This window comes from Corvus kubaryi, unplaced genomic scaffold (assembly GCF_017639235.1).
Source record: "Corvus kubaryi isolate FWS band 111438036 unplaced genomic scaffold, C.kubaryi_AGA036_p1.0 37352, whole genome shotgun sequence".
Taxonomy (NCBI): Eukaryota; Metazoa; Chordata; class Aves; order Passeriformes; family Corvidae; genus Corvus; species Corvus kubaryi.
The window spans coordinates 3,427,472-3,447,268 of record NW_024581114.1 but is presented as its reverse complement, the minus strand read 5'-3'; the positions used below and the strand labels follow the sequence as shown (position 1 = coordinate 3,447,268).

The 19,797-nt window shown below is 46.2% G+C and overlaps 3 protein-coding genes across 4 annotated transcripts in view; 1 reads left to right on the top strand and 2 right to left on the bottom strand.

Annotated features, from left to right (window-relative positions):
- The window catches only part of DFFA (DNA fragmentation factor subunit alpha), a 4,727-nt gene extending 418 nt beyond the window's left edge, over positions 1-4,309 (top strand). The window contains exons 2-6 of one of the 2 annotated variants that reach the window (XM_042032230.1): positions 761-922; positions 1,038-1,168; positions 1,925-2,114; positions 2,495-2,649; positions 3,360-4,309. In XM_042032230.1, coding sequence (XP_041888164.1) covers positions 761-922; positions 1,038-1,168; positions 1,925-2,114; positions 2,495-2,649; positions 3,360-3,563 — 842 coding nt within the window. In that variant the 3' untranslated portion in view covers positions 3,564-4,309. Of the gene's footprint in view, positions 1-760; positions 923-1,037; positions 1,169-1,924; positions 2,115-2,494; positions 2,650-3,165 lie in introns of both variants that reach the window. The other variant, XM_042032231.1, reaches the window with a different exon arrangement.
- Positions 4,310-5,221: 912 nt separating this feature from the next.
- On the bottom strand, positions 5,222-7,961 carry CENPS (centromere protein S). Its single transcript, XM_042032232.1, has 5 exons — positions 7,852-7,961; positions 7,602-7,743; positions 7,201-7,234; positions 6,537-6,603; positions 5,222-5,796 (listed from the first exon to the last, which is right to left on the bottom strand). The coding sequence occupies exons 1-5, from the start codon at positions 7,900-7,902 to the stop codon at positions 5,641-5,643; spliced, it is 450 nt and encodes a 149-aa protein (XP_041888166.1). The 5' UTR covers positions 7,903-7,961; the 3' UTR covers positions 5,222-5,640.
- Positions 7,962-8,838: 877 nt separating this feature from the next.
- On the bottom strand, positions 8,839-19,621 carry PGD (phosphogluconate dehydrogenase). Its single transcript, XM_042032227.1, has 13 exons — positions 19,518-19,621; positions 17,994-18,069; positions 17,385-17,564; positions 17,179-17,244; positions 15,989-16,107; positions 14,891-14,960; positions 14,373-14,507; positions 13,765-13,954; positions 11,782-11,912; positions 11,169-11,302; positions 10,745-10,844; positions 9,694-9,816; positions 8,839-9,152 (listed from the first exon to the last, which is right to left on the bottom strand). Exons 1-13 carry the CDS (start codon positions 19,523-19,525, stop codon positions 9,033-9,035), a joined length of 1,452 nt encoding a protein of 483 aa, XP_041888161.1. The 5' UTR covers positions 19,526-19,621; the 3' UTR covers positions 8,839-9,032.
- Between the last annotated feature and the right edge of the window lie 176 nt (positions 19,622-19,797).

Below are 19,797 nucleotides of genomic sequence, written 5' to 3'. Positions count from 1 at the left end.
CCCGGCCTGAGCCCCGCTGTGGGTCCCGGCCTGAGCCCCGCTGTGGGTCCCGGCCTGAGCCCCGCTGTGAGCCCGGCCTGAGCCCGGCCTGAGCCCCGCTGTGGGTCCCGGCCTGAGCGCCGGCGTGCCCGCCCGCGGCTGGTGGCAGGCGGCGGGGCTGCGCCGGGGCAGCGGAACACACAACGGGAGAGCGGGACTCCGGTGCCGCTTTCTGATAGGGGAATCGAAGGGAGGTGGAAATAAGCATCGGGAACTGCTTTCACTGCTATGCGCCCTCTCCGATGCTTGTGCCAAGGTTTGCACGGAGAAACAGCTGATCTCTTCTGCCCTGCCTGCAGTGAGAGGACCAGATGAAACGGCCTTAAGATGAGACAGGGGAGATTCAGATTAGGTATTAGAAAAAATTGGAATAGGTTGCCTGGAGAGGTGATGGGAGTCATTGTCCTTGGAGGTGTCTAAGAGGCATCTGGATCTGGTGCTGGGTGATGTGGTTTAGGGGTTACGGTGGCAGTGCTGGGTTGATAGTTGGATTGGATGATCTGAACGGTCTCCTCCAACCTTGATGATTCCAATTTTAATTTCTGGAGGGGAAACCTGTGTGCACGTGCTAAAAAAGAGCTAACGTGCAGCACTGTGAGGAGACAGGTCCTGGTCTCCAGCCTCAGTCACTGAGAGTTGCCTATCCTTTGTGCTGCGGGTAATAAAAGGGCAGTGCTATGTCACTTCTATTGTATAATTAAATATTTTTTCTGTTCTGCAGCTTGTGGTGTTCTGGCTATTGACAAGGCCCGGGAACCCATCACCTTGGTACTGGCAGAAGATGGGACCATTGTGGATGATGAAGATTACTTCTTGTGTTTGCCATCTAACACCAAGTTTGTGGCACTGGCCAAGGATGAGAAATGGTCCAGCAAAATCTTAGGTATGCTGTGAGTGAGGAAGCATGCAAGGGGAGGCGTGTTTGGAATACACCTAGTGACATTAGGCACTCTCAGGTGACCAGGAATGACCCATGAAACTGGTGACTCTTGTGTCAGACAGTGGAACATCCTGGCTCTCGGAGTCTGTAGATGAAGTGGACAGTGCTGTGGAGAAGTGGAAGCAACTGGCCAGGCAGCTGAAGGATGACCTGTCCAATATCATCCTGATGTCTGAAGAAGACCTCCAGGTACAGTGGGGAAACCCCCAATCCCAGTCCTTGCATCTGCCCATCATCTGTTTATCTCAGTAGAGAACAGAATCAATAAGAGCTCAGGCTTAATTCAGCTGCTGCTTTTGGTGCCAGAGTCAAATTTCTCCTTGAAGGGAAACATTCGAATGTCTGAGGATGCTCTTAATCCCTGACTATCCCTCACAGTGTGTTGTTCCACTTCTGGCAGTGGGAGGGCAAAAACTCAAGATTTGGCCAAATGGCAACCAAGGTTGGCTCATTCCTTAAAACTAGACGCCTGTGTAACATGTCCAGAGGGTAGGCTGGGCAGCAGGCCAGGTCTGTCTGCTCCAGAGGGGTTTGAGGAACTGCTGTCACTTTCCAGAGCTGATTGACTGCTCAACACCTTGTCTGTGGTGAGGCATGGCAATAACTGCCCCTTCTTGTCCTCCCCAACGTGCAGCTTCCCAGGTGCCAGGCCATTGCCTTTCCTTTGAATATTCCCATGCACTGTGAAGAAGTAGTACTTTGTCATTAGTTTTCAGGATTTCCATTAAAATTGCACATGATTCCACACCTTCTTGGATGCCTTTTGGCTTTTAGTAAAAAATGCTGCCTGGTGGAGTGCCACTACAGCCTCTCAGAACTTGGCTGACTTGCTATGACAAGAAACCTTGTGGAACGTGCTTGGTGTTGGGAGGGTGTGTACATTCTGTTTGTACTGCAGTAAGTGCCACGAAATGAGTTACTCAGGAGCACTCTCAATGTTTTAAGGTGCTTATTGATGTGCCACGCTCAGACCTGGCAGAAGAACTTACCCAAAGTGAAACCAAAATCCAAGTGCTGCAGGACACCCTGCAGCAGGTGCTGGACAGACGAGAAGAAGAGCGTCAGTCAAGGCAGCTCCTGGAACTCTACTTAGAGGCCTTGAAAACTGAAGACAGTATCTTAAGCAAAGTTGCAGGTAGGGAGCATTGGGATGCTAGAGAAGGGGGTTTTCAACTCCTAGTTGAGTGGAGTAAATAAGGCAGAGTGAGTAATTTGGTCAGCTGCTGTTAAATGTTAAGTTGATGCAAGAGCAGGTGTAGTGTGTATAGTGTAAGAATTATCTGACCAGAAAGCCCTCTCACTGCTGTGTCATATTTCTCACAAAGCCTGGAAGCAGAATACTGGGAGAAAAGCTTAGATCCCGTAGTCCTCCTTAATATTACGGATTTCTTAAGTTCCAGAATGCACCTAGATTAGATGTATATGTTACTAATCTCACAACCATCAAAGCAGTCCAGGCCACTTTTCCTGTCCTGTGTTTTTGTCAGGGGCTGTACTGATTCTGCTCCCTTTCAGAACCTGAGGCTGCACCAAGGAAGGAGATGGATGTGGTTGACACAGGTACCAGCAGCACAGATACTTCAGCCAGAACAGCACTCAGCGACCAGGTCCTTGCTGCTCTGAGAGAGAAACCTGCTCCAGAGCTCTGCTTGGACAGTCAGGATCTAGAGGTAGGTGAGAATGACACAACAGTATTCTGGCAAATCTCTCCCTCTGAAAGAGAGGCTATAGGGGAAGCTGTCCTTGCTTCTGGGGGCTCTGATGTCAGTAGATCTGTCTCAAAGTGTCTCAAATTTAATTAATTTCTCTTCCTCAGTAACACTACCCCTGGCTTGGAGCTCCTCTGTAGCAGCCAGCTGACACTGTTCCACATACTCTGCTCTGTCCTCTGAAAAGCCACAAAATAATTTTGGCTTTGGTCTCTGACAAATCATAGCTGTCCTACCAGCAAGGTTCTTTGGGGTTTTTTTTGCATGCTTATGCATCTAGCTATGTTTCTTTTATACATCCCAAATCAAAATAAAAAACTCCTTATTTTGGAAAAAACTGTAAATATAGGTTGGAAAGTCTAGCTAAATTGTAAACAATTAGGAAGGTGTTCTTTCAAGCTGTGAACTTGCTACTCTTGCTTTTCCCTGCTGTAGAAAATAAGTAACTGCTTTCTCTTCCTTTGAACATCTGAACAGAGCTTCAAGCACTGAGTCTTGGCAAATTATTGGAAATCCACTAGCCCACGGGATAGGTGATGAAAGCTGGGAACATCTCCGGTTCCGAAGTGCCAATACTAAACTTTGGTGCCTCGTTCCTGCTGTTGTTAATGGGAGCAGAGGCTTAGCGGCCAGGAGTCAATAAAGACTGTTAACAATCTGTCTTGCTACAGCTGGTGTTGAAGGAAGACACAGCAGCCCTGGCCTCGGCTCTGGGATGGGACAAGCAGAAAGCTGGAGCTCTGCAGGAAGCCTGTGATCAGGAGCTCTCCAGGCGCCTTAAACAAGTGCAGACTCTGCATTCCCTACGGAGCACGTCGAAGGGCAAGAAAACGCTTCCCTGGGGGGACTGGCCCAGTTCAAAACGCAAAAAATAAGACTGCATTGCTGTTTGCAATTTAGTTTTTGCTTTTGCATTAGAATCAATACAAGCAAAGACACATCCAGGAACCATAGTTTGCTGGTCATACTGTGGTCTGGCTATAGAACAACTAAAATCTGGACATTGTCCTGAGGCTTAAACTCCTCTGGTGGTTTGAATTGTGTAAGCAAAGGGATTTTGACTTTTTGCAGAATACTAGAACAATGGTATTTGCTAAGCACAGCATGTAAGTGTTTCAATACCTGGTTGATAGCCAGAAGCTTCCATCTGGTAATGGTGGATACAGCTCCTGAAGCCCCAGGCAGTTCGGTTACTTTGTTCTCCCAGCGTTTCAGTATAGAAAGGATGGAGGATCTCTGGCAGACGCTTTGAGGCACAGTTAGTGATCAGGGCAGAGGGGTTAGCCAGCTGCTGCCTGGCTTTAAGCTCCAGCCTGGGATCTAGGAACTTGAATTCTCACACTGATTTAATCAGTTAAAGTAAATTCAAAGTCCTTCAATTTCAGTGTTCTTTCTGTAAGGAACTCCTGCCTCTTGGATGCTTTGTAAGAACTATCATGTAAAACACAGCAAAGGTGGAAATAATTGCTTTGTAAGGCTGTGCGACAGAAGACTTGCATTGGCCTGCTGTGTTATTCTCCTAATCATTAGTGTAGAATCATGATGCTTTTGTATTAACTGGCTTATTTTTAAATTTGTTAAAGTGGTTTTTTTCTAATATTAATAAAACCTTTTTATCTTACTGTTGGACTTGTTTTGGTATTTCCACCAACTGCTGTAATTAAAGAATGGGCTGATAAATACTGTATTACCTTAAGGAAAAACGAAGAAGAAATTGAACAAGAAGTACTGTCTTTAACTTATCCAAAGTGTTTAGGCAACACGTGTGTTCCTCACGGTGACTGCAGCCAAACTCTCACCTGGCACAATGTGCTCTTCTTGTGTGAGAACAGATGTATATGAAAAATATCTGACAAGTGAGATGAGACTTCTGATGAAGTTTTAGTAGGTACAGGTGTATTTTGTAGTAGCATGCTAAATCCTCTGATTTAACACAGCCTTAAATGGCCCAGGGTAAGTATTCCTACAGCAGGCATTTGGGTGAACCTGTTGCATGCAACATTCCAGCTTAAGTACGGCACAGAGAGAGAGAGACAGTGCAACTAATAAATATTCTAAACAGTTTAGTAGTGCCTTTAAGCTGGTAAACAAAACTGCTCACGGTAACTTCAGGTGAAGCTACCCGGATGGGAAGTAACTGGACTTAGGGGAGAAGCTTGCAGGCAACTTTTTGTCAGTCTGTTTTGCTTCTTACCATATACACTTTTGGATTGTAACATTATGGGCCATGGCAGGTAGAAATGTTTCCTGGCGTTTTAAATAGCTACTTATTACAAGCTTTTTACGTTCCAGTCTTTCTGCAAGAGCATGGATGGCTGTGCTACCCCTAGAAATCTGCTTCCTTTGAATGTAATTATTTTCATTCTTTGTACAATTCATTTGCACTGGGTAAGGCTCTGCCAGCCCAGCAGAGGGCAGTGGGGATCCCTGTCTGCCGCTGCTCCGAAGCCACAGTGCGACCCTAAAATGGGAATTACTGACAGTGGCGACTGTACCCCAACAGTGTCACAGGGGCGAAACGGCACAAAACATGTTTAATTGTCAAGACAACGAGTGAGAGATATGGTTTATTAAAAACAAAATATTCAAAATATCTGAGCAAAAATATCAAAACTGGAAGCAAGGAAAAAGTTACCAGAGAAATAAAGTAGCAGAATGGAGGGCATTGCACATACTGAGTTATGGTTCAGTGAGAATGGTCTGCTCCAAACTCTTTATTTAAAGGATTTTAATTTTAATGACAGATACCTTTTGTGAGCAATTAAGGCATTTTGGCTGTAAGCTTACTGAATTCTTACAGACTTTCCATTTTTGGAACAATAAAAATCCAATCACATTCACCTAAAAACCTAAAGATTCATTATTGGAGCTAACCTGCAAGATGAATAGGCTAATTCTGGTTTCTCTAGGATAGTAAGAGAAAACGACCTAAAACATTACTTGAAAGATAAATCATGCCATGCTGGAATCTTCATTTTCAGTCACAGCTGCTTCTTGTTCCCCAGGAGTTCTCCCTCCCTTAGCTGCACTGGACTTCTTTTTCTTCTTCTCCTTCTGCTCCATGTTACTTGATGCAAGCTCTTCACTCTTCTGAGTGATATATTTTAGCTGGGAACAATAAGCTAATCAGTCCTCTACTGAGGAACTTCATTCATTCATAAAGCATTAAAAAGAAATACTGAAGAGAAATTGACATGGCAAGTTCTTATTACAAGAAACATGACAGACTCCAAAAAACACTTACTTTGCCTTCTCAGGCAAGTTCATGCTGGGTATTTCAAAGCATATACAGAAGGAAAAAATCTCCTTACACAAAAGTAAAATTAGTATTGGAAGCATTTTTCATGGATCCACATACAGGCATGTCGTAACAGATTAGTGAGTTGAATCCACTGAACATCATATATATCAGCACAAGAGAGAATACAGTGATTCTATGATCCCTGTATTAATGTTGGGAGACTCAGCACCTCAAGGTAGACTGAAGCTATTCTTGACCTTAGGCTACAACAAAGGAACACAACATCAGGAAAGAGCAAAGTGATTCACGATGCTGTGTCTGTTCATTACACTTTTGTACTGGGAACTTCAGCAGCCCTGGTGCAACGAGAGCACTGCTGCTCGAACTGCAACCAGATCTGTGTTATACCTCACCACAGCGACGCAGAGTGGCATGAAGCAAAATAAGATGAAAACTTTAAAATCACTGGATTGTGCCTATCTACCTCAGGAAGACGGTGAAATGGCTTATGCAACAGTTGCTTCACCATCTATAACTTTGATTCAAAAGCTTTTAGGAATTAACTGGTTTAAAAATGTGGCGAGACAGAAAATACAGTGCATCTCACCAGAGAATTGCTTCTTCTAGCCAAAAGCTTCACATCTTCTGTGTTGACTGTGGTTCGTTTTGCATGCCTGCATAAAAATCAAAAAACACCCCTTAACATTTCTGCCAACACTGACCATAACAGGCCATAGAGCATCTCGTTCAGAGACTGAATTCACTGGCTAAAGAGACTTAATAGGGACCCAGCAAACCACACCTGCCTGTCTTTTCTACCTATACACAAAAAACTGTTTTATCAAGTTTGTATGTGTATTTCAAAATCTCCACACTTCTGTTAAAATTTAGCAAGCAGAACTTCAAGCCCCAGTGTTCTGTTCACTCTTGTCAGCAGGTGTTAGGTTTTAGCTACTTAAAACACTCCCTTACAACCCCTTGAAGCAACCAGGCAGGCTGGTAAACACTTGTCAGCCCCAAACCATCCAGTACCACTGTATATCAATGCATTTGACAATTGTATATAATTGTTAACCTAAACATCATTTGTAATACAAATGAACTTCTAAGACCAGGAAGTACCTACAAGGAATTTCTATTTCATAACTTCACAGCCACTATTTAAGCAGCCAACCAAGCCCTTTAAAGCTTGAATTACAAGATGTGTTCTAAAGATTGTCTAGGAGTCAACACAAAAAAAAAGGAAAGCCTTTGTAACAATTAGTGCCTACCTTGCAAACATTTCCAGGTCTTTTGCAAAGATTTCTAGAGAAAACACAAAGATGTCATATATTTTAAAATACTAACTCTGAGTGGGAAGAGATACACAATACGCAAGTTATCAAGGCAGTTACGAGAAGTGACCATAGCTGGTTATTAGGCACCACTCGTACACAAGCAGGTAGCCACACAATATTCCCTCATACATCTAAATGCTTTTTTCAGGTCTGAAAAGTCGAACCAGTACTTCTTGTACTTAAAAAATACATAATGCAAGAGAATTCCGCGGTGACACCTAGTTCGATGCTATTATTTTTGAAGGCCTGTGTCTCCAGCAATGGCTCCCGAACAGACATGAAACGCTGCGGTAACCCAGGTACCACAAGGCAACTCCAGGTAACCCAGGCAGCACCAGGTAACGCAGCTGTACCGCACTGCCCGAAGGTGATCTCTGCGATGGCCGCTATGCTCTGTTTGCTGAACTGCACGTCCTTGTCCTCCTCCACCTCCTGGCACAGGCACCCCACCGTGTAGTGAACCGCCGCCTTCAGCCTCTGCAGGGACCAAAGCAGGGGCAGGCAGTGACACACCGGCCCTGCCCCAAACCACCAAAGCCGACGACGGCCGCTCACGGCCTCCGAGCCCGGTGTGCCGCCCGGTACCTGTGTGAGCAGCTGCTGCTCCTCGCCGCCGAGCGCCGCCCCCGCCGCCATCGCGGCCCTCACGATTTCCCGCCCTTGGCGCTTCCCGCGCCGCCGCCATGGCGGGCCCCGCCCCGGGGCCGCTGTGAGGGGAGCCGCAGCCGCAGCCGCAGCTCGATGCGGCACCGCTGTTACCGCAGCAGTCCTTTATTTTACAGAACTCCCAAAGCTTACTGCCTCATCTGCGGAAAAGGTACCTTACATTGAAAGTTATGTTTTACCTTATACAGGTATTAAACTAATGACTAAGTAGCTGCCTTAGTAGAAACATATACGGCCAAAATTAATATAAAAATCAGTGTGCACAGCACAAAATTTAACAGTCTGAGAAAAAAAAAAAAAAGGTTCAGACGCCCAAGTGAATTTTCAGAAGTCCTGAAGATGACTGACAGTAGCATTGCAGGGAGAGGATATAAAATAGGGCCAACTTTGCATGCTGCTGTGGGTATTTTTAATTGCCCCATGGGAAGCAGAGGCAAAGAATCAGGGAGATTTGGGCGAGGAAAGTGCAAGCACACAGCAATGCAAAGTGTTTATGCCAGGGCTTAAAACTGCGAACAACGGTTGGAGGGAGAATGGTGACAGGAATATCAGTTTTGTTTCTCCATGACCCATCCCATCCTTCCACCAAAACCACACAGAGCCCAGTGCGAAGTCTGAGCAGCTGAATGCCCAGGAATTAAATCTGTAAGAGACAAGCTGCTGCCTGTTAGGAATAAACCATGGCAATGAAAGAAAGGCCTTTATCTGCCTGGAACCTTGAGCAGAGTTACTGTGCTGTCTGCCCCTCTCTCAGCAATTCCTGAACTGCAGTCATCTCTGTCTTGATCCCTGTGACTTTATGCACCACAATACAATAAACATACCATGACTGTAAATTCTATTAAATACTGCACAAAAACATTTTACCTAGTTTTGGCCAGCAGCAGTGGAAAGAAAACACCTCAACAGATTTATAACTAAATTTATTTAGTTTTCTTATATGATACATATAGAGAGGTATACATACATGTGTGAAATATACCCACAAGTTATTGCAAAAGAGTCCAAACACAAGGTCTAGCAGAGTACAGTAAAAAGTGATATTCTAGAAGAAATATCTGAGATCTACAGTATTTTGGCTCCAAGTGGAAGGATTTCCATTAGACATTGTAAGCAGAAGAGGACACGTTTCCTCCATGGCCTGTCCAGTTGGTATGGATAAATACCCCTGGCTTTGATAATAATTCATATGTATGTGCACCAAAGTAATCACGCTGAGCCTGGAATGAGAACACACAGACAAACCAGAAACACAAATGTCAATATCATATGAGTACTAGAAGTTGCACCTACTGTTACTTAACAAGGAATAGTAGAAATAAGATTTTACTCCAATATTATAACACTCAAAATTATTTTCTCATTATTAGCAAAACCACTGCAATGAAAAATTTATTAATATCTAGTAATTAAATTACGAGTTCTGCAGAAACACAAGTATATGATTTCTGCTTGGTAGTAATCTAAAAAGCAAGCACTTCCATGCATCCAAACATTCAAAGATACTTCTCTATAAAGCATTTGGATTCAAAGATATCGTTACCCTTGTTTCACAGATGGAATACAAACACACACTGGGCACTGCCATACCAGCATCTCTGGTGTTCTTTATCCAGCTATCCCTCAGTGTTTTATTGACATGAATTTCAGGTACAACAGAAATATATTAGGCAATCTATACTGTGGGTGATCAGGACATACTGCCATTGAGGCCCTTAAAGCAGTATTTAAATAACAGCATGATGAGATTTCTGTACCTACCTGAATCAGGTTAGCTGGCAACATCTCATGCCTGTATCCATCATAAAAAGAAAGTGCTGTAGTGAAGCAGGGCATAGGGATTCCAGTCTGCACTCCAGTACAGATCACACGGCGCCAGGACTCCTGGGAGAGAGGAAAAGAGGGGGGAAAAAAAGGCAACTGCTCAGTGCTTGCTCACAGGTATGTGCAGGCATGTGAAGTACTCCAGTACAACTCTGTGTGCTATTTTTCATGTTCAACGAAATCTAATAACCAAGTCTGAGCAAATACAGCAGCGGATTCCTGATTTTACATAAACAAGATTGATCTAAAATAATGGCAAGTAAGACAGAGTTAACAACAGGATGACATGCAGTCAAACCACAGCCTCAAGCAAGGATGCTGTTCCTTCACATAAACATGGTCAGAGCATCTCAAAAGCATGAACTCAGCGGGGAACGGGGAATGTCCTGAGCAAACACTGAGGCAATTCCAGGACCTCTCACCAAGCACAGAACAAAGCTCGTCCAAGGGAGTGAGAGGGCAGCACTGATATTTCAGATAGATGTGGATAATCCTCAGTTCAACTGTTCATCTGATCTAGTAATTTGCATGAAATATTCAGATTCAGTTACAAGAACTAATAATGATAATATGAGACTTCTTTTTTGGCCAGATAATGTGGTTTTAATTCTGCCTGTCAGCTCCATCCAAATCAGGACACTGTTTACACAGACACAGGCCTAGAGAATGGGCGGGTCTGGAACACTGTTGTTCTGGGGCTACTGCAAACAATGGTACTGGAACAGAGCTTTATAGTCTGCTCAGCTGAAATCCAACTGTACAGTAGGCACAAGACACAGGGCAGGGATGAGAATGTTCACACTGGCCAGGCCTTTTTTCCTCATATTATGGTCCTTCTGAATTGCTGATTTCTGCCTAAGGCTCTTCTGTACCAGTAAAATGGGAACCTTCAGTTTCCAGTGATAGCTTGGTCAGTATCAAAGAGAAGAACCATGACAGTCCTGGCTGTAAATTATTGGTTTTATGCTCTCCTTTCCTTGGAACTTACCTGACAGTTTGCTACAGCTCTCTTAAAGAAATCATCCAACAGCAAATTCTGGAGCTCAGGGTTTCGATCAAAAGCATCTTTGATTTTTCCCAGGAACACACTAGGCAAAAGCAAACCAAGAACAAATGTCACAGCTTCCAACAAAGGCCCAGAATTCAAAACTTACAGTGCCAAAACCTGACTCAGCCAGACTCAGATTCCAAACATTACAAAGACCAAAGAAAATCTGCAGCAGTTAAGCCACCAGAATAGTGGGTTCATCTAGTAACCTTTAGTGTTGTCTACCACCTCTCAGAATCTTACCAGCAGAGTAGCTCCATGGATTTTCCAAGGAAATCTCTGGGTTTGTCAGCCAAGCACCTCATAAACTAAACTGCCCCCTCTTCTCCCCTCAGCAGCCAAGCTACCTCCTCATCTCAATTACCTTCTGATGATGCAGCCCCCTCTCCACATTAGTGCAATACCACCGTAGTTCAGTGTCCAGCCAAATTCTTTGGCTGCTTGTCTCAGCAGCATGAAGCCTTGAGCATATGAGATAATCTTGGAAGCATACAGGGCCTAAAAAAAAAAAAACAAAATCAAGAAGTCTCACAAAGATACTCACAAAGTTGAACAACAAACTTCATGGTCTACATGCTCTGTTCAGCCCACATCTCAGCAGGGATGAGTACAGTAGCAACATTCCAGTTATTTGAGAACCAAAATATCCTTTCTCATTAGAAAGTTTGGTTTCAACAGAGAGAGATCAAGAGATCAATACCCAGGCAAAGGCAGGGGTATTGAGGGGTGGACAAGCTCCTGTACATGAATTATGATCTCTGTACCCCATATAGTTGTCTCTGCCCACTGTGGCTTAAAGTTGAATTCCTTCTGGATTATTCTTTGGTTAGGAATGGGTCACATTATGCTTTGTGGACATCACGAGACAATGCACAGCGCTGAAAGCAGGAACCAGTTCTCATGAACCATAAACACAAGAGCTCCTCCCCAGGGTTCACAGGATCCCAAACCTGCTCTGACCCAGCACAAGGACTCACCTTGCGGATATCCTCCAGGAAGGCCTTCTTGTTCCCACTGAATTGAGTCGCTTTGGGCCCATCCAGCAGCTTACTGGCCTGCACTCTCTCATCCTTGAGGGAAGACAGGCACCGTGCAAACACAGCTTCCCCTTTGGGTGTGGCAGGAAAGAGGAGATCATTAGGAAGCTGGGCATCACTGTTCATGTCTGAGATACTCAAGCACCACAGAGGGTCACTGAATGATGAGCCGTGTACACAAATGAAATAACAGGTGCAGAAATTAATTATTCCAACAGCATTCCTGAGGGACAACACTGCCACTCACTACAACCATTGTGTAAGTATTGACTGATACAGCTTTTAAATGATAAAGAAAAAAGCCACAAGTGATCCACATGAAAATTTATCCTCAGGAACATTTACCAGCGCACAGTTTTGCAAATTTATTTTAAAATCTTTTCCTATCTATCAGAGACAGACAGTGTTGCACTGCAATCTAGGGAACAGCAAGGCTGAAGACTTCACCAAGTATTGTATCATGCTTTGAAGATAAAAAGCTGTTGCTTAAATGCCAGCTCACATGAACTGGATGTGCTTTGAAATACACACGTGCAAAATAAGGACAATTAAAATCAAGAATAAATCAGCAGGTTAACTTATAAGATGAAATAAGATTCACAAATCTGGCAGGCCCCTAGCATTAGTATTCAGAAGTCCATAAAGTTTTTTAACATCACTAAGCAGGTTACTAAATATCATCTGTCAGACTGGCTCAGTGAGTTCCTAATCATGCTGGTTTAAACTGTACTTATTTGCAATTGAAGACAGTACTGTAAAATGAGGGAGAAAAAAAGTTTCCTTTTCAGGATCTGATAGAAAACAAGCAAATCTTCACGCAGTCATTTTGTTCCACCCTTTAAGTGAGTTGTGATATACCAAAAAAAAAAAAAAAAATCAACCCCACCACACCCCAAAATCAAATCAACAATAAAAAAAAAGAGTGAGTAATGTTTTCACAAGACTCTGGATCCTCCCTACAGCAGGAGGACACATCACACCTAAATCAGAACAGGCTAACTTCCATTTCTGCAAAAACTTCCCTCTACAGTGGGGAGGAGCAGCGTAGTAGGAAAATCAGGAAAAAGCAGGAGTAACATGACTCTGGTCTTTCAAGCAGAAGTTTGCAAGTCATGCTTATGCAGTAAAACCACACACAGCAACTGCCCTGAGAACGGCCAGGTTTGCACAAGGACTATGGCCCACACTTCCCTGTCAGCTCGGCATTACCTAACAATGCTCCCTGCCCCTGCAGAGCACGAATCGGGGAGTGTCTCCTCCACCCTCGATCTTTGCGAGAACCCCAAGCAGGAGAATATTAGCACTACAAGCAAGAAACACTGTTTCAAGCCTAGAACTGAAAGACTACAGCTGCGGTAGAACATTAAAACCATTTAGAGAACTTGTTTTGCTGTTGGAATGCATCCATGTTTCTTTGACAGCTACACCGTAGTTACTTTCTTTTAGCTACTGAATATAATTTTTCTTATCTTCAGGACTTGACCAGACAATGCAAAGGAAAAAGAGGTAGAGAAAGCATGGAAATGAAACCAGATCTGAGAGCAAAGAACCTGTTGACTCATCTAATTTACTCAACAGGAAGCCCACTCTGGACCTGTGGTATTAGGGCACTCTAAATGTGTTGCAGATGTGTTACAGCTCCTCTGCATTACAGCACTCTGAGCACAGCATTTAATGTTCCCCTGTCACTGACACCACGGACATGGGTGTGACAACAGGACTGCCAGCATTTAAGGAACAAGGTAAAAACAAGCCCAGCAAAAAAACCCAGGAACAGCTGTCAGGGCAGAAAGGCTGGAACAGCTACACCTACGAGAGCCTCTTCTGCAAGCCAAGCCCTGCTGTGGGCTCACTTCTATCTATTCCCACGCTCCTTCCTGTGATGTGGTACATGGAGGAAAGAACGATCAAAGAACCAGCTACCTATGAGTGTGACCGGGACTCCGTATTCCAGGGCAGAAATGGCTGTCCACTTCCCTGTGCCTTTTTGTCCTGCACTGTCCCTGATCTTTGGGAGGAGGTATTTGCCATCGCTGTCTTTGAATTTGAGAATATTGGCTGTGATTTCAATCAGGAAAGAGTCCAACTCTGTCTTATTCCACTCCTCAAATACCTGAAAAAGAAGAAAAAGTATATACATATACATACACACCCCAATTTGCTATGTCTCTATGATATCTTTTAATTGATTAATGTATATATTGTGCCTCCTGGATTATAATTCTCAGTGTTTCACTAGCTCTTTTCAGGTAAGGTAATTCACATCTCTGCACATGAAGGTGCTTCCTGGGGAGAAATCAACTGTAGCATGGGAAGAGTTTTAGACAACTTCTATAAGCATTCAGCTGTATGTGCTCACTGCTCCTACCTCATGTGAAGCTCAGGAATGTTGTGCCCTGCCCTCACAGGAGGCATGTCAGAAAAACACACTTCAGGTATATGCAGCAGCTTTACCCAAGCCCAGCACCTCACCAGTAGCAGACAGACACCATGGCACGAAGAAAGGAAAGACATTAAAAACTGCAAATCACCTTTGCCATCTCATCATGCTCCATGCCCACCACATCTTTCATCAGGTGATAGGCCTCACAGATCAGCTGCATGTCTCCATACTCAATCCCATTGTGTACCATCTTCACAAAATGTCCAGCTCCTTCCTCTCCCACCTGTCAGGAAACATCCAAAAATCCCGTCAGCAACAGCATCATCAACACTTCCAGTGTTTAATACCTGCCCGTGGTTTCCTTCTGCCTAAAGGAGGGAATCAAAGACAGTGCTAACTGAAAACAGTGGGTCACGGGCCCACTTAGCTCCCCCAGCACGTGACCCAGCCACAAAACTTTGTCTTTCCATTGCATGGTGTGAGTTATCAGAGATGATAGATTGTAAATGAACACAGTCAGAAAATCAACCACTGATGGTGCTGTGTTTATTATGGACAAACATCCATGAGCTCCAGCAATGAAACTGCCTAAGCATGGCTCTAACCCCAAACTACCTAGGCAGGGATCTAACCCCAGGTTAGGGTCAGTATCAAATGACTATTTACCCAATCACAACAGGGTTCCCCAGATCCCACTTTAGCAGCAATGCTCTGAAATATGGTCTTGATGTGGGGCCTGTGAGGAGAAAGAATACACCTTAGCAGACAGGCAGGGGATACAAACACCACGAGAAAATAAATAAAATCTATTGGTATGATGCCTCCTTCTGTAGCTGTGTAGTTTCACCCACAGCCTGGGGTGAGGGCAGCTGGCAGGTTGATAACCCACCCACACAGCAATGTCAATTAAATATGTTTTGCCCAACTAGACACTGTTTGCCAGACATTGGGACAATCAAGTCATGCATCCAACACTGTATGGACAAGTGTAATGCACTTAAAGGAGCCCAAATATCCTCTCCATTTGAACACAGAAGCTGTTCAAGGCAAAAGATGATCGGGCAGCAACTTATTGTTGTTGATGGCTTTTTGCCATCAAATTTGAACAGGCTGATACAGGTTATGAAACACTAATGCAAATGGACAGGGACTCAGGAGATACTAAAGCTCAGGTAAAGCCTGGGCACACCCTTTCTTTCCACATTTACACAGAAAATGGGCAACCAGGGATAAAGTCTAGTATGAGCACCAATGTGCAGTCCTTTACTGAGACATGAGTACAAAACAGCACAGCAGCATGCAGAAACTTGCAAATAAATTGATGTACTACTATTGTAGTACAACCATGTACTGAAGCTCCTGTTATAATGTGTCACTACAGGGCCATTTGCTGCTGCCTGATTCATGGTTAGCAGCTTCCCAAGTGTGTATGGCCTCAAAAAAAAAAAAAAAAAAAAAAAAAAAAGAAGTACTTGTTTAAAATTTAAGCAAAATTCCTTTCTCCCCAGGCACACATTTTCCCTTCAGATGTCTGTAGGTCCTACTTTTGCCTGTGGATTCCTGGAAGAAAAGCCTGCCTTACATGAAGGCTCAGCACTTCCCCATGATCCCCAGCCAGGTTGAGAAATCTGGAGCCTTGAGGAAGTGAGATGGCAACATATCTTGTTCTCTCCACACCCACACCCTCCTCTGTCCCTCCCTCGGCTCACAATTTGAATTGTTGCAAACCATTCTGAACAGGAAAATATAGTAGCTTGTGCTTACCAGGCTTCCTTGGCTCCTCCTGGCATGAGTGAAGGTCCATATCTGGCACCCTCCTCTCCACCACTAACACCACTTCCCACAAATAAGATGCCCTTTGCCTGTAGATCCTTACAACGCCTCTGGAACAAAGAGCAGAGCAGCACTGTTTAATTTCGATTGATGCCAGAGCCTTATAGAAAAGGCTAGCAATTCAGACTTAAAATTAGGTTTTCAATTCTGCTTTTGACATGCTAGAAGCCAACCTCAGAGAAAGCTTGTACACGCACCAAAGTGAGCATTAGGAAACTTCCTGTTGCTTTGACATGGACACTTGCAAAAGTGACATGGTGAGAAAACAAGTCCTTATAAGCACCAGATAGAAATGAGCAGCACTGAGGCCAGAAAAGGCTTGGAATTAAGTGTCAGGTGACACATGCTCTGTGTAAAGATGCGGGGGAGGCAGATTAGGCCCAAGGTGGAGCTGCTGAGTTCATTGCAGAGTGAAGGTGCAAGCACAGAAAACTCTAAGGGCAAATAATTGCCTCTGATGGGAGAGAGGCACAGGCCAAGATCCCTAAGGTCAGCTGCAAGCTCCCCAAGGACTGACCCTCATTGAGTTTTTCATTCTGGCATGGTCAATTCACTTATCCAAGATCAGGATGTCGAAGCAGAAAGACAAATGCGAGCACCTCTTCTAAGATTTAGAAGTAGCAATCTGAATGCAGTATTTTCATGTGAGCATCCCAGATAAGCTAATGTAGCTTCTGTAGCTTCTACAGTTACAGCCTGTTCACAAGCAGATAATTACTCTGCTGCTTCCACTACCCAAACAGCAGTTCTGTCTTACTGGACTGTCCTGTGATCATGAAGGGTTAAGAAATAACAGCAAATCTATAAATATCCTTAGACTTATCAATCTCCCTGATACCACCCTAAGATTGTAAAAGGAAATTTTCTAAAGGCCTTCACTCTTTCAAACATGTCCAAAAAATATTCTCTGATTATTTGGGCAACTTCTATAAAACATTCTTATAGGGCAATCCTTAATTGCTTTTTAATAGGCAGCATGATCTAATTTTGCAGAAATAATTCAGTTTGGCTTTTCCTGAGCACAGGGGTGATGGCATCTTATTGACTGACTATGCTGATGATCAGAAGGGGAAGAGACGTGTGTAATTTATTCATTCACTTTAGGTAGGAAACAGGCTTACCGTGGTATCTCTATACTCAGAATTCCCACCGTCAATTATGATGTCTCCAGTCTCCAACAACGGCACCTGTCAAAAATAAATCAGCATTTCACTTTTCTCCATACATTCAAAACCTTGCTAATGATGAATAATTGAGAACTTTGGAGGAGAGGAAACTCCTCCAATAGGCAGCAAGAAGTCACAGGTAGAACAAATGTCTGCCTCACCAATTTATTGATGAAGTCATCCACTGCACTTCCAGCCTTCACCAGCAAGATAATGCGACGGGGCTTCTTCAGCTTGGAGACCATCTCCTCCAGGCTGTGAGCACCGATCACTTTGGTTCCCTTGGCCTCGTTAGCCAGGAAATCATCCACTTTGGAAACCGTCCTGTTAAAAGCACAAACCTGGGAGAGCAAGAAAACTCGTTAATAAAAGCTGCCAATGGAACAGTTACTTTAGCTCAGACTACAAATTATACAAGCAAGCTTCAACATCCTGTGCTCTCCCACTTCCACCTTTGTGACAGGCACAGGGCAGGGATGAACCTGAGCATGTCTTTGCAAATGCCTTGGGAACCTGTGGTTAATGGCAAGGCCAAGGCAAACTTCAGGGAAAAGTCATGCATAATTAACATATCAGGTGCCAGCTGAGTACAGGCATGCACCGCTGTTCTCTGGAATCAGGACAAAGGCCAGCACAAGGTATAACTAAAAGAAGGAAATAACACCCATTAGATCATCACAAGAGCGAGGGGAAAGCACCCACAAAATGCTCAGCTCCAATCCCAAGTGCTACTGAGTCAGCCTTCCTAAACAGTATTTCTCCTCACTTACCACGAAGCCATGGTCATTCATGTTCAAAATCAGGTTCTGACCCATCACGGCCAGTCCAATCAAAGCAATGTCAGCTCTGGAATGTGAAAGAACAAAAATGCCAGGTAAGTCACTAGCAGTGATCCAGCAGTAGCATCCTTACCTCTCACAGACTGTTCTGACCATGCCAGCTGCCAGGGCAGCCCATCCCTTCCTAACAAACATGGAGTTTTGAGTTCATTCTGTCAGCTATTACTGCAACAGATCATAGAATCATGGAATATCCCGAGCTGGAAAGGACCCACACGATCATCCAGTCCAACCCCTGGCCCTGCACAGACCCCCCAACAGCCCCACCCTGGGCATCCCTGGCAGCGCTGTCCAAACGCTCCTGGAGCTCCGGCAGCCTCGGGGCCGGGACCATTCCCTGGGGAGCCTGGGCAGTGCCCAGCACCCTCTGGGGGAAGAACCTTTCCCTGAGATCCAACCTAAACCTCCCCTGATACAGCTCCGGCCTGGGTCCTGTCCGTGGTCACACAGAGCAGAGATAAGAGCTGCCCCTCGGGACAAAGGTGCAGATCCTCGTGTCTCCCAGAGTGCAGAACACACACAATATGTCTGGAGTCACCATGATTTCTTCCCAACCACCAAGGAACAGCTGGATGAGTAGGAAAAGCAATCCGAAACACTGCACTACAGGCAGGGAGTGATTTGCTCCGCTGCACTAGAACATCGTGTCTGAATGTTATACCATGTTTTGCTTCCGCAATGCCAAATGACTTGGGGTGGGCACAGAAAACAAGGCAAACGGAGCATCCTTACTGGAGGCCGATGCAGCTCACAAGGAGCGCACGTAGGGGAACCAACCTCCTCTGACCCTCGGTTCACAACAACTTTCCTGCTTCACAGCCACGACTCCAGCACCAACTGATCCCGGATCCTGCCACAGCCGCCCCATTCCTCTCCCTCCGGACCCACCGGCGAGCGGGGCCCACGGCAGCACCGTTCCCCCGGGCCCGAGGCTGTGCGGAGTCACAGGGCAGAGCCCCCGCAGCAAACAGCGCATCAGGGCCTGCCAGCGCCGCGAGCCGGCCGCAGCTCTGCCCCACGCCAGCGCGGCCACGCCGGGGCCCCGCTCCTGCCCCTGCCCCTGCCCCGCTCCTGTCCCTGCCCCGCTCCTGCCCCTGCCCCGCTCCTGCCCCTGCCCCGCTCCTGTCCCTGCCCCGCTCCTGTCCCTGCCCCGCTCCTGCCCCGCTCCTGTCCCGCTCCTGCCCCTGCCCCGCTCCTGCCCCGCTCCTGCCCCTGTCCCGCTCCTGCCCCTGCCCCGCTCCTGTCCCGCTCCGGCTCCTGTCCCGCTCCGGCCCCTGCCCCTGCCCCGCCCCTGTCCCGCTCCTGCCCCTGTCCCGCTCCTGCCCCGCTCCTGCTCCGGCCCCGCTCCTGCCCCTGCTCCTGCTCCTGCTCCTGCTCCTGCCCCTGTCCCGCTCCTGCCCCGCTCCTGCCCCTGCCCCTGCCCCTGCCCCCGCCCCGCTCCGGCCCCGCTCTCACTCGGCCATGGCGGCGGCGCGCGGCTCCCGGCGCTCTCCGGGCTCGGCCCGCGGCGCGCGCCGCTTCCCCCATCAGCCACGGGGGGCGGGGCGGGGCCGAGCGCGCCCATTGGCTCTTCCGGGGAGCCGCGCCCCCCGCCCATGGCCCGATGTCCCGAGGCCACGCCCCCTTAAAGGGGCAGTGGCGCGGTGGGGCCGCGGCTCCGCGCTGTCCCGGCCGGGGCTCCGCGCTGTCCCCGGCGGGGCTCCGCGCTGTCCGGGCCGGGGCTCCGCGCTGTCCC